The sequence below is a fragment of the Heterodontus francisci genome, chromosome 3 (assembly GCF_036365525.1).
Source record: "Heterodontus francisci isolate sHetFra1 chromosome 3, sHetFra1.hap1, whole genome shotgun sequence".
Taxonomy (NCBI): Eukaryota; Metazoa; Chordata; class Chondrichthyes; order Heterodontiformes; family Heterodontidae; genus Heterodontus; species Heterodontus francisci.
Window position 1 is genome coordinate 159,914,601 of NC_090373.1, and position 19,161 is coordinate 159,933,761.

Genomic DNA, 19,161 nt, shown 5'->3' on the forward strand with positions numbered 1-19,161 from the left:
GTATCAAAAGCATCCCATGAACCAATAGGCAGAATAGACCAAATTTGAAATTTAAAAAAAATTATAGTATTAATGTAAAGAATAGGAAAGCTATAAAAAAGGGAGATTAGCAAGGTTATATGAGAAAAGAATGAGAAAAATGTATGAGAAAAAGAATAAAACGTGGAATGCAGTCAAGAGTTTTATAAATACCTTAGCACAAAGAGCATAGACAAGGTAGGATTAGGATCACAGAGATGAAAGTGGCAAACATATAGTGAAGAATGATACTAATTAAGCACTTTGCCTCATTTTCACAGAGGAGATGGATTTGGGATTGTAGAAGAGCAGAAGCGGGACACAACAATTTGTGGAGGATGCTACTCAAACTTTAGATAACTCACTGTGATAATGATTTACCTGCAAAGATCCTGGGAGAAGTTAGGAAAGAAACAGCCGAGACTCCAAGTACAACTTCCCAGAATTCTGTGCAAAAGAAATTGTGCTAGAGGAATGCAGTGACAAATGTGACTGCCCTTTTCAAAAAAAGGAGACGATATTAGCCAGGAAATTACAGGCCAGGTAGCTTACTTTGGATATTCAAAAAAACTAGAGTTGTTCATATGGAATGAAGTTGTCAAGTGCTTGGAGAAACATGCTAAATGGGGCCAGTCAGCACAGAATTTTAAAAAACAAGCCTTGATTTGGTGTCAGCCGTGGCTCAGTTGGTAGCACTCTTGCCTTAGTCAGAGGTTGTGGGTTCAAGACTCATTCCAAGACTTGAGCACAAAAATCTAGACTGATGTTAGGGTCTGAAGTTGTTAGTGGATGATAAATACCTGGTAGTCCAAGATAACAGAGTGAACAAGTGTTGGATGTTAATTAGTTAATTGTATTCAAGTGTATGTATGTATAAGCAATAAATGATCTCCACCACAGCCTCAGTGTCTTCTTCACAAACCGGCTTGGATGTTTCTCTCACAACTGACACTCCAGTGTAGTACTACGGGAGTGCTGCACTGTCGAAGGTGCCGTCTTTCGGATGAGACTTTGAAACTGAGACTCCGTCTACCCTCTCAGGTAAATGTAAAAGAACCCATGGCACTATTTCAAAGAGGAGCCAATATTTATCCCTCAATCAACATCACAAGAACAGATTACCTGGTCATTATTGCATTGCTGTTTGTAGGAGTTTGTTGTCGACAAACTGGATGCTCTGTTTCCTACAACAGTGAAGAACTATACCAATGAAGAACTTTTGAAGTGATCGTAAAAGGCACTATATAAATGCAAATCTCTTTTTTTGTCAAACCATACAAAAAATTTTTGGAATAAAAAAATCATAGATGTTTACCGCACAGAAGGCCATTGAGTCCATTTGTGACTGTGCCAGCTCTTTGCTAAAGCAATTCAGAACCATTTCCACTACTCTGTGCTTGTCCAATTGCACTACATCTTCCTTGGCTTCAAGTTATTTATAAAATTTCATCTTAAAAGTTGCAATGGTGTTTTTCTCACCCATTCCATGATAAAGCAATCCAATCTTCTCTGTAAAAGAATTTCTCCTAATTTCTCTCCTCACTCTCAGTGATCATTTTAAAATGACGACCACTGTCACTGGCTCCCCTCAGCATTCTCTAGTGAAAATGGTACTAGTCTCTCAAGTTTCTCGAACTATAGATTCCCATTCCTAATATCAGGTTATCAACTATGCTGTGTGGTCTATATGGTTTTCATGTTCTTAAAAAAATGGGGATTCCAAAACTGTATACAATATTCTAACTGTGGCCTAATCAATGATTAGTACAAGCTTATTAGGCCTTTACACTTGCACTCTATATCCTTATTTATAAAACCTAAAACGATGTCAGTCTTTTTCTGCTTTATCCACCTGCATTCACTCGTTATTTGAGCGCATGCCACCATCGTCCATTAGCTTATCTGCCTTGAGGGCCAGTTTAAAAAATCAGAACCAAATCTTTTCCAATGATTACTTCAAACAATTCTTTCATGTTTCTCTAGCACATTAATGGTCTCACTTCCATTATTTGTAAAAGGATACAAACTATTAACACCTTTACCATACCATCTTCCTCTAGAATTGTACTACCTCCTTTATCTCCAAGTTCCACCATGTTTTTAAACTTTTTCCCCCATTTAGAAATTGTTCCATTTCCTCCCTTTTTATTATTTCTCTCCTCCCTATGTTATACATCCCTCAATTATCCTTAGTATTGTTAGTCCCAACTTTATCATAAGCCTCCCATTTAAGTTTAATTTTAATCATTAATTCTCCGTAGAACTTTTTTTTTATTGTTTGAGGGGCTGTGGGCATCACTGGCCAGGCCAGCATTTGTTGCCTATCCTTAACTGTCCTTGACAACTGAGAGGCTTGCTCGGCCATTACAGAGGGCAATTGAGAGTCAACCACATTGCTGTGGGTCTGAAGTCATGTAGGCCAGACCAGGTAAGGACAGCAGATTTCCTTCCCTAAAGGACATTAATAAACCCAATGGGTTTTTACGCCAATTGATAATAGTTTCATGGCACAATTCCTGAGACTAGCTTTCAAGTCCCGATTTTCTTTTATTAAATAATTGAATTTAAATTCCGCCAGCTGCTGTTTTTGCTGCCAGGCCAGCATTTATTGCCCATCCCTAATTGCCCTTGAGAAGGTGGTGGTGAGCTGCCTTCTTGAACCGCTGCAGTCCATTTGGGGTAGGTATACCCACAGCACTGTTAGGAAGGAAGTTCCAGGATCTTGGCCCAGCGACAGTGAAGGAACGACGATATAGTTCCAAATCAGGATGGTGTGTGACTTGGAGGGGAACGTGCAGGTGGTGGTGTTCCCATGTATTTGCTGCCCTTGTCCTTCTAGTTGGTAGAGGTCACGGGTTTGGAAGGTGCTATCTAAGGAGCCTTGGTGCATTGCTGCAGTGCATCTTGTAGATGGTACACACTGCTGCTACTGTGCGTCGGTGGTGGAGGGAGTGAATGTTTGTAGATAGGGTGCCAATCAAGCGGGCTGCTTTGTCCTGGATGGTGTCTAGCTTCTTGAGTGTTGTTGGAGCTGCACCCATCCAGGCAAGTGGAGAGTATTCCATCACACTCCTGACTTGTGCCTTGTAGATGGTGGACAGGCTGTGGTGGGATTTTAACCCTTGTCCCCAGGGCATTAACCTGGGCCTCTGGATTAGTTCAGTGGCATTAGCACTACGCCACTGTCGCCCCAATATCCCATATCTTTTGATTCAGTTGTATTCTTGATGTATTTCTCAAAGACATATTGGTTAGATAAAGGAAATGCAGTGGATGCAGTTTATATGAATTTTCAAAATAAAGTACATGACTTACAGCAAAAACAATGGCAAATGGAATTAAAGGCAGTGACCACATGAATAGAAAGCTCAGGTAGGACTGAAAGATGTGGTGTTCCATAGGGGTCTTTGCTTTTGCTTCGGCTGTCCTTACATTTATATATGTAAATTCTCTCAATTTTAGGGAGCAATATCAAAATTTGCCAAAAACAAAATGAAAATAGAACATTGTGGCAGACCGTTAAAGACTGCAGGAGGCCGATGTTTACACAATGGGCAGATAGCTGATAGTTTCTAAATGTCTACACCGAACTGCACCTAACAATTTGTATTTTATAGCATCATTTAACACAGAAAAACAAAGTGCTCCACAGACAAGTGATAAAAAATGGACACCAGGCCAAAGGAGGTGGTATCGGGAAAGATAGCCAAAAGTTTCTATAGACGTGGGTTTTAGAGGAGGGTGTTAAAGGAAAGATAAGAGGGGTATAGGGAGGGAATTCCAGAAATTGGTGCCTAGTCAGCTGAAAGCACAGCCACCAGAAGTGGGACAAAGGACAAGGCAGGAGATGCACAAGAAGCAGGTCAGACGAATGCTAGATTAGTCAGTGGACAGGTTAGAGCTGTTTGTAGGGCTGGGGTGGGGGGGGGGGGGGGGGTCGGTTTTACAGGGTTAGTGAGGCCATGAAGCGATTTTAAAAATGAGGATAAGTACTTCAAATTTGAGGCATTGGGGGGGCTGACAGATGAGGACAAGGGCAGAGGACGAGCAGGAATTGGTGCGCAGAATTTTGGATGAGCTAAGGTTTACATATAGTGTGGAGTATGGGGGCATCTGCCAGGAGACCACTGGAATTGTTGACTCTAGAGGTAACAAAAGCACAGATAATGAATTGGATGCTGAACTGTCTGCTTTGACATGAGAAAGTGGTTGGCAAAAGTGATACAGTTTGTGGCACAGGACAAAGGTAATAGCTTTGATCGTCTCAATGTTTTAACTGGAGGAAACTATAGCTCATGCAAAACTGGATGTCAAACAAGCTGTCCAGCAATACAAAATGTAGCATTGTGTCCAAAAGATGGCACCTACAACATGGCAGCACGACCTCAGCATTGCACTAAAATATCAGCCTAGATCATGTACTCAAGTCTCAGAAGTAGAGTTTGAACCCAGGACCTTCTTTCTGACTCAGAAGAGCACTGCCACTAAGCCAAGGCTAACACTTTTTAGTTTTTGCTAAGGGAAAAACGCAATGAACTTTGATAGATGTATATACAGTCAAACAGAATTAGATTTCATATACTGAGAAGCAGACAAGCAAAAAGCATTTTCTTTCCTCTCAAAAGCGTTATTCACAAAATGCCATAACAAAAATTAACTTTTGGAATCATGGCTTGAAACAAGAAATTGACTCAAACCCCATCTTATTCAGCAGCTGTTTTATCTGTTTAATAAAATGTTTGACTGAACAAAAGATTAAATGAGAGAAAATAAAATAACCTAGCAAAATTTTAAGAATGATTCCATTAAAAAAATGAGTGGAATATAGATGAACAGTGGAGGGCAGCATAAAAAAAAGTCAATAAAGCTTCTTCAGTGTGTTGAGCAGCAATGGGAGTACATAGCCTTAAGCCACTGCCTTCTCAGAGGGTGAATGCAGGAAGTCGAGCATTTCAATTCTTAACATAAATTTCACAATTATATTAACATAAAAATAAAGAAAGCATCCCAAACAGTGTAGGTGCGAGAACATAGCCCTGTTTCACACCACTCAGGATAGGAAAGGGGTCTGACCAAATCACAGAAGGTCCTCATCAGGGAACTCCTCTTTGCTGACGATGCTGCATTAACATCCCACACAGAAGAGTGTCTGCAGAGACTCATCGAAAGTATTGCGGCTGTCTGCAACAAATTTTGCCTAACCATCAGCCTCAAGAAAATGAACACCATGGGACAGGACGTCAGAAATGCTCCATCCATCAATATCGGCGACCACGCTCTGAAAGTGGTTCAACAGTTCACCTACCTAGGCTCAACTATCACCAGTAACCTGTCTCGATGCAGAAATCAACAAGCGCATGAGAAAGGCGTTCGCTGCTATGTCCAGACTGGACAAGAGAGTGTGGGAAAATGGCACACTGACACAGAACACAAAGGTCCGAGTGTATCAAGCCTGTGTCCTCAGTGCCTTGCTCTACAGCAGTGAGGCCTGGACAACGTATGTCAGCCAAGAGCGACGCCTCAATTTGTTCCATCTTCGCTGCCTCCGGAGAATACTTGGCATCAGGTGGCAGGACCGTATCTCCAACACAGAAGTCCTCGAAGCAGCCAACATCCCCAGCATATACACCCTACTGTGCCAGCTGCGCTTGAGATGGCTTGGCCATGTGAGCCGCATGGAAGATGGCAGGATCCCCAAAGACACATTGTACAGCGAGCTGATCACTGGTATCAGACCCACCAGCCGTCCACGTCTCCATTTTAAAGGCGTCTGCAAACGTGACATGAAGTCCTGTGACATTGATCACAAGTCGTGGGAGTCAGTTGCCAGTGATCGCCAGAGCTAGCGGACAGCCATAAAGGCGGGGCTAAAGAGTGACGAGTCGAAGATACTTAGCAGTTGGCAGGAAAAAAGACAGAAGCGCAAGGGGAGAGCCAACTGTGTAAAAGCCCCGAAAACCAATTTTATCGACAGCACCTGTGGAAGAGTGTCACTCTAGAATTGGCCTTTATAGCCACTCCAGGCACTTACCCATTGTCGCTCGAGACAAGGAGGCCAAAGAAGAAGAAGAAGAAAGCATCATGAGGCCAAGAAGAATAGGTACACTTAAAATCAAGGAGAATGTGGGTTAGCGAAATTTTTTTTAAAATCATTTCTAACGATTATAGATACCACAATTTTCACACAGATACGATTGGCTAGACATTTATTTTACCAATTAAACTTACTATGTCGTCAGTCTCCTGGTCTTCGGTTATACAGGCACTTTGTTCTTGTTCCTTTTCAAAGACAGCCTTTGGAAAAGACGAGTTCAAACATTTTAATACACAAAATATTGGTTTGTTCCATTTGATTTTTAACTAAATTACTGAATCCATAGTTCACAATATATAACTTGGACATCATGAGCACTTTAGAAGTTAAAAATCTAAGGGTGTTTGACTTTTTTAAAAAGTGAGAGTGTTTTCAAGTGCAGGTACATGACTATAGGGAAAAGAACAAGCTCGTATTGATACAGCCCCTCTCATTCTCAGGATATCCCAAAGCACTTCACAGCCAATTAATTATTTTTGAGTGCAACAGCTAAGGTGCAACCAGCAAGGTCACATAAACAAGCAATAACCAATTATTCTGTTCTATTTCCATTAGTTGAGAGATAAAATGTTGGAGAGGACACAAGTAGAACTCCCTCGCTTGAATAATGCCTTGGTATCTTTATGTCCACACGAACATAGAGCATCTTTGGCACTGCAGCACTCTCTCAGGCCTTCACTGAAATGTCAACCTAGATTAAGTGCTTAAATCCTGGATTGGGGTTTGAATCCAAACTCTTTTGTTTCATAACAAGGACTACCACCTGAATCAAGCTGAACTAGAGCTACTTAATCAACTCTACTGCCATAAATATCAAAAATCAAAAGCCTCACTCCAGGCCCCAATTAACTATGCATGTAAGGAATGCCATGGAAGAACTCTCTGTAAAAGACAATACATAAAAACCTGCCACAGTCATACATTTATCACATTCCAGAAATTGTTTTTAAAATTCTGAACACCCATTAATTAATCTGTATTTGAACTGAAAAAGTGTTTTGGGATGAGAATATTCTCAACTAATATATGTCAGCCATGGCTCAGTTGGTACCACTCACCTCTGAGTCACAAAGTTATGAGTTCAAGTCCCACTTCAGGACTTGTGCGCAAAAATTAAGACTGACACTCCAGTGCAGTACTGAGGGAGTGACGCACTGTCGGGTGTGCCATCTTTCGGTTGAGACGTTAAACCGCGGCATCATCTGACCTCTAAGGTGTGCATAAAAGATCCCATGGCACTATTTCCCTGGTGTTCTCAACCAACATCACAAAAACAGATTATCTGATTATCACATTGTTGTTTGTGGGAGCCTGGTGTGTGCAAACTGGTTGTCACATTTCCTACATTACAGCAGTGACTACACTTCTAAAAGATTACTTCAATGGTTGTAAAATGCTTTGGTGGTCGTTAAAGTGATTTATAAATGCAAGTCCTTCTTTCAATAATTGACAAAAAAGTAATGCATGTTGCTAATGATGAATTGAGAAATAACTTTAGGTACAGAGGGAATTACACACCTTTCTAGCTGAACAGCTTATAAAGAATGTACCTTTCCTGCTAACTGTGGAGAGCCTTGCTACCTTTGCTTACAGCAACAACTTGCATTTATATAGCACTATTAACTTAATAAAACATCCCGAGACGCTTCACAAGCGTACAAAATGACCGAGCCACAGAGATATTAGACCAGATAAAGATAAATAAGTGTTCCCAGATAAATTACTGCTACTTACAGCCATATCCTCCCTGTGAAGTATCACAGTGACAGTGACGATTGATCCTACAGTTATGTTACTGCTGTCCTCATCATCCAGAACTACGAGGAACAAAAAAAGATGTTTCTAGAGAATTCCAACTTGTTTCCATTACCACCTCATGCCCAAATCTCTTCTCCATTAAAAGGAAAAAGAAACTCAGCTTTGCTTAATAGGATGGACTTTTCCAGCCCTTGCCTGTGGCGATGCATCTCATACACTACCAGCAGATTTTAGAAAGTTGCAAATAAAACAATGCATTGTAGGTTGGGATTTGGGAAATGTTTTCTCAGGCTAACTGGTAGTTTTAGGTATTTCGACTTAGGGGAATAGAATACAGGAGAAATTACCAGTCCCGGGTTATGATAGGCATATATTTAAAGAACTGTTTTCCTTACCAGACCCTACTACATGTGTCTATTCTCAGTGATGATCACATAACTCTCGTAACAGAAGTGAAGAGTACGTAAAATGTCAAAAATAAAGTAGGCTAAGGATTAAGTTATGGAACACAGGATCTTGGGAAAGAAAAAATATACTGTATTTTTCACACACTGATTACAAATAGATTGTAAATGTGGCTCCATAATCTACAAATGAAGCTGAGCACAATTTTTCAAAATGTAGTGTTACGACCAAGGTGGGAGGAGTGCACTGTCTTTCTCAAGTTCCACTTTGCCACAGGTCACAGGATATATTTAAATGTTTACCCAGGTACCGATACAGTCAGTCAATCATATATTCTACTCTTTTAACCCGAATACAATACACAGACCAGGCTTCTTAATTAAACAAAATTATCAGTTTATTAGAAAATAAGACTTATCCAGTAACGAAGCAAAGCATTAACAGATTGAAATATGAAAGTTCCATTTTTACCTTAGCCCCTCACACAAACTGGTTAACTGAAAAAATAAAGAGATATTCTCTGTACAGCTCTAACAAAAAAAAACATTTAAAAAAACACTTTGGCCAAATACTTATCAATTCTTGGGAAAAAAAGATATGGAAGGACGTTAGTTGTCCTTTTGGTTTGGCGTCCGGGTATACAGAGATGGATCACTGGCATCTTTTCTGGAGCACTTCATTCTGGAGATGTTGAGTAGTAGTCTGGTAGGCTTCCCAGAAAAAATGTGGCATCAGGGTTTCAGTTATCCCACTCTGGGGTCGCAGGTTTTTCAAAGAGGTAGAGAAAGAGGAGCTGACACACTAGATTTTTCCGGGTCTCTTAGAGAGGTGCAGGAAAAATGAGCTGGGTGTTCCTCCCTTGGCAGTAAAAGTCTGCAAAGGAAACCCAACCGAGCCCGAATGCCGGGCCCAGAGGTGCGACCCGACCTGAACCCGACACATCGTCGGGGTTGGGTTGGGTACCAGGCCTTTACATCAGTACATGGGTAAAGGCCTGCTACCTCGACGGGACCTGACACGTGTCAGGTTCGGGTCGGGTCGCACTTCCGGGTGCGGCATTCTGGCTCGGTTGGGCATCCTTTGCAGACCTTTTACTTGGCAGATTGATCTCCAACTGCCTTCAAGCACAGTCCACACCCCAGGTGAGCCAAACAATATCTCAGAAGCAAAACCCCAAACAGCAAATTAGATCCTCCTGACCACTATAAATCTTGACATGTCGCTTCTCTGTAAACATCTCCCCCAAGTCACCAACATTTCTGTTGTTTATTGAGCTTAAGTCATGTGATTTCCAGTAAAGGTTGTTTTCAAACAAGACCTCTCGGTGACCCTTGTAAAAAAACATCCATGGAGTCCTTTCAGTTTTCCCAAATAAATCAATGTCTATGATTATAAAATACAAATCCTCAAAAAATATTTTTAAAAATAGAAGTACTTTCATAACAGTAACTATTAAACCAGTGATTGCTCTTAAAATAGACAATGCAGCATTTGAAGGTACTCTGATGTATAGAATGGAGCAAGGCTGCATTCTCAGCCATTCTTGCAATGGGCTGCAATTCGGTTTGCTCTCTCTGGGCACAAGAGTGCTGTGTAAAAAGGAATTGGGCAATCTCAATCCAGTTCTAATACCTCAGCTCAAAATCACTTAATTTAAAAAGAAAAATATTCCTAGTTCAGCTGGTGAAACCTAAAGCTTTACATGAAATGAGTTTGCCAGTCTCAACCCGGCACAAAGTTGCAAATTTAGCATTATTCAGCCCTCTCTCAAACAAATAACATGGCTGATGTGGGAAAGACCACACTAATGCAGTAGGAAGTGCTCTTCTGAAAGTTGGCACGTAGAAATATTGTTGCCCAGAGCAGGAGCTTTACTCTGCATCTAATAACCATCTGCCGAACCTGGGAAATGCCTCATCTTGATACATGGTACCATAAACAGAAAGTTTAATTCCTCAGCACCATCAGCATAAAAATTCACAGAAGAAACTCCCACGAATCCTGGAAACACTTAACAGGTGGTGGTAGGGTGGCTACAATATTTGAAAGCATCAACCAATTTGTTGTCAGATGCCAATGGATCTGACCAATATCCCAATAATACTGACATGCAGGCTAATTATTTCCTTTAAATGTTCAGATGTTGATCTTTCAGTGCATGTATGCATATAACAAATATTCAATACTACCTATCTGTAGATTTTTAAAGACTTAACACATAAGCAATTCCAACAGTTTTACATATTCACACTGACAGACAATTGCATAAATATTGTTTCATACCTTGCAGTTTTACCTCCATGTTAACATGAGGGAAGTTCCCAAGTACTGCCATGACCTCGTCATATTTCTCCTCACTCAGGAAACGCAACATATTACGACGATCAGCGTCTTTCATGCTGACCAGGTCCTGAATTGTTCGGACTTTGTACTGTTTGTGGAGGCGAGAGACAGAGCTCACACATTTTTACAAACTGCAGTTTTGTAACAGCATTAATGTATGGCAAGTAAAAGCAGTGTATATAGTGCACCAACATATTGCAAGAACTATTGCATTTAGACTAATATGCTTTAATACTGTGCTGATACGCTGTTGTGATACAATCCTGAATTTTGAACAAAATCTACAATCGCACTAGCTTCAGTTTTCAAGTGATATGAACGTTTTGCACACCTACTTCTACTCTGTACTGAGATCTTAACAGCTGCAAAGAAGTTTCATTTTACAGCAGCACACAGACACACTTGTGTTAATTTCCTTCTGAAAGCACCTTTTTGCAACCTGACACAAAGGCAAACAATGAGAGAGCGTAGCAAATATTTATCCATCATAAGCACAACTTATTACCTTTTTAGACAAACAATATTTCAGGTGTTCTTCTTCAAAGAGTGGAAGTTGAAGCAGAGGAGATTTAGATTCCCACAGGCTCTGCACTAACATCTGAGAGAGCTTCATACAGTTCTCTATGGACTCCAAACGGGGAGCATGGATTCCTAATCAAAGTCAACACAGATTTTAATTTAAGTATCTTAAGACATATGTATTACATGGAAAAAAAATCAATAATTAATCCACATTAAAACCAAATTCAGCTTTCCTTCCCCATCTTACATGTTTTTCCTCCCAAGTTGAATAAAAGCTGAATTACTTTTATTTACCATTCATTAGCATTAAAAATCACTTACCACCTCGGGTGTTGGCCATCATAGTTAGCTGGCAGCCAACATTAATCATTTCCTGAAGGAGGGTAGGACATTTCCGTATAACAAACCAATAATCTTGTAGTAAAGAAAACAATGGCCAGATTAGTACAAATTATCAATGCTCGAATAATTATCATGTACAAAGAAAATCGAGCTATGTCCCATTTCCTTTCTCCTAATACAACACAAGGAAAAGTCTAAATTTACTGAGCGTCCATATTTTGTCCAAAATTAAGAAAATCAGTTGTGTAAATGGTTTCGAAATAATAGATTTAATGTTTGCTACAGAGTCTCTGGTGTAATCTCTAATTAAAAGGTGGTGCACCTTTCGCATTCTCAGGACATCCCAAATAGCTTCACAGCCCATTAAGTACTGTTTTGATATAGTGCAGTCACTTGCTGTAATATAGGGAAATGCAATAGCATCAAGGTCCCAAACAGCAATGAGATAAATGAAGGGGTTTTTTTTGAAGATGTTGGTTGAGGGATAAACATTGGCCAGTCCAACTCCCCTGCTTTTGCTCAAGTAATGCCGTGAATTTATTTATTTTTTAAAGGGCAGATGGTGCTTTGGTTAACCTCATCTGAAATAAGCCACCTCTGACTGTGCGGTACTCCCTTATGACTGGACTGAACTATCAGCCAGGATTACCTGAAGTTTTTGGAGCTTGAATCAATGCCTTTTAAACTCAGTGTTATTACCAATTTTACTAATATTTACAGTAGAAAAAAGTGCAAGCGTATCCAACAAATTAAGCTTTAAGAATTCTAGGTAATATGATTGAGATTGCTGGCATTGGAGATGAAATTAAGATGATTTCAGACCAGATTTTATTAGTTGGGAAAGACAGCTTATAGCACTGGAAGTAAATTAATGCAGCATGTTATAATTGGGATGGGAATATATCAATTGGAAGTGGACACGTACGAAATCAGGAAAGGCATGAAGAAAACATGGAATCCAATCACAGAGCATAAACTGATGATTAAATAGCTAATTTATATCTCTATATAGACATTTCATCAATGTCTATCCATTTAGTCTTGCATCTAGAATTCCAACACAAATGCAAAACATGCCACACGTTCCTGCTTAGCTCAAATATAAGAAACAGGAACAATGTTTATTCTTTTCAAACAGACAATCATTTCCTCCTGGTTTCTGCATAATCTGATGTCTCAAGAGGAGTGGGATTTGACAAACAATTGCCAACCTAGAGAAAAACTCCGCTGAGAAAGATCAATTAATCTCCAATTAACATCAGGATGTGCCTATTTAAGAACACTTCCTGAAAGGGAGTAGTTGAACATTTAGCAGATTGTGGGGTAGAGTTTCCACTTATTTTGTGCCCAGATCCCTGCACAATTGGCTGATCCAGCGCAAAAGAACAGGGAATTTAAAACTTAAATGAGTTATGCCCCACAATCTTTTATGCTGGCTGAATATTCAGTTTGCCCAAATTCGATCCCACCCACAAAACTGGCCACAGCCCCAGGTCAAATATGTGAAATTCCACCAATTGCTCTGGTTCTGGAAGGCTCTTCAAATTGCACTTATTTTCTAAGTGCATAGGCACTGGTAGACATGTTTTGAAAGTATTTTCATTTCAAAATACTTAATTCACTAACAAATTGACTAGTATACACCAATAAAACTGTTCAATGGTTCAGCATGGTTCTTTTAAGCCATTTTCAGTGTATTAAAATCAGGTTACTGACAGGTGGACGACTGGAATTCAATAGTAAAAATGCTTATTTTTTGGTGATAAACCCATTTTCAGCTGTATTAATAAAACTGCATCAGGTTACAATATATTTTAATGGAAAGAAAAAAGAAACAATTACCATCCATTACACTAATTCATGGAGGATTTTACTTTTGTGAATATGCAAATAACTTCCAGCAGAAACTTAAACTGTAAACTAACCAATGCAATTTTAAGCACGGTTTAGATGCAATTTCCCGACTGTACTGTAAGCAGAAACTATCTCCATATTCTTAATCTGGTGCAGTTACACGTATGGGACGGGACACTTTGGTAGCAAGTCCCTTTACATGATTAGGAAAGAGCTATCAAGCATGAACACTCCCTTTGTGTAACATGTACTATATTATAAAACAGCATATCCTCCAACTTATTGTGAGGAACTCTGGAGATCTGCTTTCATAAATATTCGTTCATTTTACGAAGTGTAAAATTCAATTGTTTTGCCAAGGTTTGTAGCACCTATTCAGGATGTTGTTTTTTAAAAATTTAACGTATCTAATTTCAAGAATTTTTTTCATAATTAAATGGAACAAAGTAAAAGTCAGTTATTTTCCTATAGTTTATTTTCTTGACCGTCAACCATAGTGCCAGAGTTATTAACTATATCTGAAAGTAATTAGAAATAAACTGCTCCAACAAAACAATCGCTCCAACCGTTACTTCAAACAAAAATAGAAGCCTAACAATAAAATCTACATAAAAATCTATCATCTTGTGAATTGAAGACAGACCTTTAACAATCTTTTCATTTCTGTTCTCCTTTCCCCCACCCCATCCCATTCACAGTCTTATGAGCTCCTTTTTACCTTCTTCGAGTGTTTGAGAAATTTCCAGCCTGGAAAGATGTGCAAGCAGCAGAACTCTGGACTTTACGCTGTATGGTAAACAAAATGGAAGCTCCTTCTTCTTCTCATTAACATTACCAAGTTCTCGAATAAGCTGCCATGAGAGAAAAATATATGTTTTTTTTTCCCCTGCAACAGAATGAATCTTTACTGAACAAGAAAAAGGGGTACACTTCAGATTTTGCAGACGTAAAATATACCTTTAATATTTTGTTGCATTACCTTATTTGAAAGGTACTGTATATAAGGAATGGAAGAGTATTTTGTTTACACTGGGACCTAGCCTTGACTCAACCCAGATTGGAACGCAACCTGGGTTGATGGAATTGACTTTTCTCTCTCTAGGCATTCTCAGTCCTGTTCCTACAGGCCTCAGATCCACAGCACAGTAACGCATTCCTTGTCAATATCATTAAGATAGTCACGAATGGCTCAAGTAGGAAATGGAAATGTCACAAGTAGGCAGTAGTCTTCAGAGGCCAAGGTTTACACTCACTATTAAGACAGAGTAGTGGCTGCTCCGCCATTTATGTTTAATCTGTGCTGTGAAAACCTCCATTTCAGCTGGCCTACTGACAGTCCCTCCCCCAAAATTAGCTGACTTTCCATTTACCACTTTGTTATGAGGTCATGCCTACCTCTCACCCAAACATTAGGTTTGGAATCTCACTGCCTTGGGGTTTGGGAGGAGGTAGGAGAATCACAAGCACAAAACCACAAACGCCAGCACAGCCAACTAACAATGAGCTTACCTGAGGTATTTCAACATTGTCTGTTGGTCTCATGACTGCTTCTTTGTTACTGCGTGGATCAAACTCAAAGGCAGCCGTCAATACCATTATAAGACCTGTCAGGTGAAAGGAAAATAGTAAGATATCTCAGCAATGTTTAGATCTCTGATCAAATCAAAGGGCGGAGATAGAGAAAAATGAAACCCGAATCAGGAGTGAATGGAATGTACATTTCACACTTGATGTGCATTCAGTTGCATCCTAAACTACAGAATCATAGAGCACTCAAGGAGGCCATTTGGCCCATCACACTGCTGTCACTTAGGCAGCCCCAAAACTAAATCCCACTGTCCTACATCAATCTCTGCTTCAAATATTTACCACTTTTCTTTGAAAAAATTTAATGGTCTCTGCCTCAACCTCACCCTGCGGCAAAGCATTCCATATTGTAAGGAGTCTCTGCAGAAAGAAATCTCGCCAACCCTCTCCTGATTCTTAGCAAGTTTTAAATTGTTGACCCTTCATTAGCGATTCCGCATCGAGATAAAATAATCTTTCCCTATTCACCCCATCAGGGGTGAAAAACTTCTGAATTTTGTTTTTGTTCGTTCGGGGTAGTGGGCATTGCTGGCCAGGCTAGCATTTATTGCCCATCCCCAATTGCCCTCGAGAAGGTGGTGGTGTGCTGCCTTCTTGAACTGCTGCATCCTTGGGGTGTAAGTACACCCACAGTGCTGTTGTCAGGAAGGATTTCCAGGATTTTGACCCAGCGACAGTGAAGGAACAGCGATATAGTTCCAAGTCAGGATGGTGTGTGGCTTGGAGGGGAACTTGCAGGTGGTGGTGTTCCCAGGCATCTGCTGCCCTTGTCCTTCTAGGTGGTAGAGATTGCGGTTTGGGAAGGTGCCGAAGAAGCCTTGGTGAGTTGCTGCAGTGCATCTTGTATATGGTACACACTGCTGCCACTGTGCGTCGGTGGTGGAGGGAGTGAATGTTTGTGGATGGGGTGCCAATTATGCGGGCTGCTTTGTTCTGGATGGTGTCGAGCTTCATTAGTGTTATTGGAGCCACACCCATCCAGGCAAGGGGACAGTATTCCATCACATTCCTGACTTGTGCCTTGTAGATGGTGTACAGGCATTGGGGAAACAGGTGGTGAGGTACTCGCTGCAGAATTCCCAGCCTCTGGCCTGCTCTGGTAGCCACAGCATTTATGTGGCTGGTTCAGTTCAGTTTCTGGTCAATGGTGACCCCCAGGATGTTGATAGTGGGGGATTCAGCAATGGTAACGCCATTGAAAGTCAAGGGGAGGTGGAAAGATTCTTTCTTGTTTGAGATGGTCATTGCCTGACACTTGTGTGGTCCAAATGTTACTTGCCACTTATCAGCCCAAGCCTGGATATTGTCCAGGCCTTGCTGCATATGGGCATGGGCTGCTTCAGTATCTGAGTCGTGAATAGTGCTGAACATTGTGCAGTAATCAGCGAGTATTCCCACTTCTGACTTTATGATGGAGGGAAGGTCATTGGTGAAGCAGCTGAAAATGGTTGAGCCTAGGACACTACCCTGAGGAACTCCTGCAGTGATGTCCTGGGACTGAGATGATTGACCTCCAAAAATCACAACCATCTTCTTTCGTGCTAGGTATGACTGCAACCAGCGGAGAGTTCTCCCTCTGATCCCCACTGACTTCAGTTTTGCTCGGGCTCCTTGATGCCAAGGGCAATCACTCTCACCTCACCTCTGGAACTCAGCTCTTCTGTCCATGTTTGGACCAAGGCTGTAATGAGGCCAGGAGCTGAGTGGCCCTGGCGGAATCCGAACAGAGTGTCAGTGAACAGGTGATTGCTGAGCAGGTTTTGCTTGACAGCAATGTCGCCAACCCCTTCCATCACTTATCTGATGATCAGAAGTAGACAGATAGGGCGGTAATTGGCTAGGTTGGATTTGTCCTGCTTTTGGTGCACAGGACATACCTGGGCAATTTTCCCCATTGCCGGGTAGATGCCAATGTTGTAGCTGTACTGGAACTGGAACAGCTTGGCTAGGGGCACTGCAAGGTCTGGAGCACAAGTCTTCAGTACTATTGCCAGAATGTTGTCAGGGCCCATAACCTTTGCAGTATGCAGTGCCTTCAGCCATTTCTTGATATTACGTGGAGTGAGTGATGTTGGGGACCTCAGGAGAAGGCAGAGATGGATCAGCCACTCGGCACTTCCGGCTGACGATGGATGCAAATGCTTCAGCCTTGTCTTTTGCACTGATGTGCTGGGTCCCCCCATTGTTGAGGATGGGGATATTTGTGGAGCCTCCTCCTCCCATCAGTTGTTTAATTATCCACCGCCATTCATGACTGGATGTGGCAAGACTGCAGAGCTTAGATCTGATCCGTTGGTTGGACGATCGCTTAGCCCTATCTATTGCATGCTGGCTCTGCTGTTTGGCATGCAAGTAGACCTGTGCTGTAGCTTCACCAGGCTGATACCTCATTTAAGTATGCCTGGTGCTGTTCTTGGCATGCCCTCCTGCACTCTTCATTGAACCAGAGTTGGTCCCCCGGCTTGATGGCAATGGTAGAGTGGGGGATATGCTGGGCCACGAGGTTACAGATTGTGGTTGAATACAGTTCTGCTGCTGCTGGCCCACAGTGCCTCATGGATGCCTCAATCTCTTCTCAGACTTGTTTACTCCACTGCAAAAAGTCCTGTATCTCAAGTCTCTCCTCATGACAATAATTTCTCATCCCATGTATTAAACTAAAAATATACACACACATTCCCTATTTTCTTCCCAAAATGCATTAATTCACACTTATCCACATTAAACTGTAATTGGCACTTGTCTGCCCATTCTGTTAATCTGAAAGGTCATCAACCTGAAGTTTTAACTCTGTTTCTTTCTGTACAGATGCTGCCTGACCTGAGTGCTTCCAGCAATTTCTCTTTCTTTTTCAGATTTTCAGCGTCCACAAAATTTTGCTTTTCTGTTAATCTGCCTGCAGTTATCTACAGTGGCTTAGAGGAAAGTTTGCTCACATGCCCTTGTAAAGTAATGCATTTGGAAGGAAAATAAGCAGGAAAGCAGAAGCAGAAGGAAAAATACATTCAATGGAAAGACACTGAAACATATAGATAAACAGAGGACTAGGGGTTCAAATGCATAATTTCTTCCAAGTATAAATGACGCCTGGAGCAGGGAGACCTAAAAGGGAAGAAAAATAAGTCCATGTGGCATGGGTAAGGGAAAGGAAAAAGGGGATCAAAAAATAAAAACTGTAGAATATAGCAACGAGGATTCAATAACAAAACTGTTCTAGTTTTGAGAAACTTGGGCCTTTAAGTATTTGTACTCCTAAACATTAAGATGGCTCAAAGACCAGCTAACAATGCAAGAAGTCAAAGCTGTTAAAAATTTTAAACTTAATCACTTACGTTTCATGTTCATATTGGGAGTTCTGTTCATAAAATGCATGTATAGCTGTGTTGTGTGAATAAGAATCTGGTCACCACTGTATCGAACAGAACGGTACCACCATGTCCCCTTTATACATGAAGAAAAAGAAAAGAAATTTCAAGATTAATGCTGCACACAGGTCTACCATGAAAAGACTGCAGCAACCAAACAGCACGTGCGCATTGTATGATTGCATGAGGTGGTCTGACTTCAAATCTATAGACTTCTGGCAAATCATCCAAGCATACAAGAGCACAGCTTTGAATACATGCAAGTGAGGTTAAAAACGAAACTGAAGACTCACCACAACCACAGGAAGGATCACCATGAATGCAAATCCATACACAGCCAAGACCTACAGAATTTAATAAAGGCAGAAGAGTTCATAGGCTTTTCTTGCTAGAATTCCTAATGTTCCCAAAGATATTAACCCCTTGTTTACCATCCTATATTATAACAGATTTAAAAGAAACATCTACAAGGCCTGAAATAGAGGGGTCTCAAAAATACTTGGAATTCTAATTGACAGATACAGATTGATTCTCAAAACAAAGGAAAGCCACATTCCATTTTCAGGCAAATGCTTTTTGAGCTAATACACCAAACATCTCTCTCCCTCTAAATCTGCCTGCTCCCATAAGATCCTCTGATCTTAACTATCTATCGCTGAATAAAAGTTTCAACAAGAACCTCCATAATTCAACTAAACCAACAGAATTTTACAGATAGGATGGATGAGTTAAGTGCTCAAGTACTGTTGCTTCTGAATTACAACCTACCAGCATGGAGTTCTTCTGGTCTACAATCCATGATGGAAGGGCTATGCCAAAAGTTGTAGCTGAAACAGAAAACAGAGGGGTTGTCATTTATCAGGACACACAAAG

The 19,161-nt window shown here is 40.8% G+C and overlaps 1 protein-coding gene across 1 annotated transcript in view; it reads right to left on the reverse strand.

Moving 5' to 3' along the window:
* sec63 (SEC63 homolog, protein translocation regulator) overlaps window positions 1-19,161 on the reverse strand; it is a 100,583-nt gene that overhangs the window by 31,401 nt on the left and 50,021 nt on the right. Inside the window, exons 6-15 of the mRNA XM_068027160.1 lie at window positions 19,057-19,115; window positions 18,582-18,632; window positions 18,256-18,364; window positions 14,846-14,940; window positions 14,055-14,187; window positions 11,462-11,554; window positions 11,124-11,269; window positions 10,559-10,706; window positions 7,847-7,929; window positions 6,247-6,312 (exon numbers count right to left, since the gene is read on the reverse strand). Of these exons, the coding sequence (XP_067883261.1) occupies window positions 6,247-6,312; window positions 7,847-7,929; window positions 10,559-10,706; window positions 11,124-11,269; window positions 11,462-11,554; window positions 14,055-14,187; window positions 14,846-14,940; window positions 18,256-18,364; window positions 18,582-18,632; window positions 19,057-19,115 (983 nt within the window). The remainder of the gene's footprint in view (window positions 1-6,246; window positions 6,313-7,846; window positions 7,930-10,558; window positions 10,707-11,123; window positions 11,270-11,461; window positions 11,555-14,054; window positions 14,188-14,845; window positions 14,941-18,255; window positions 18,365-18,581; window positions 18,633-19,056; window positions 19,116-19,161) is intronic.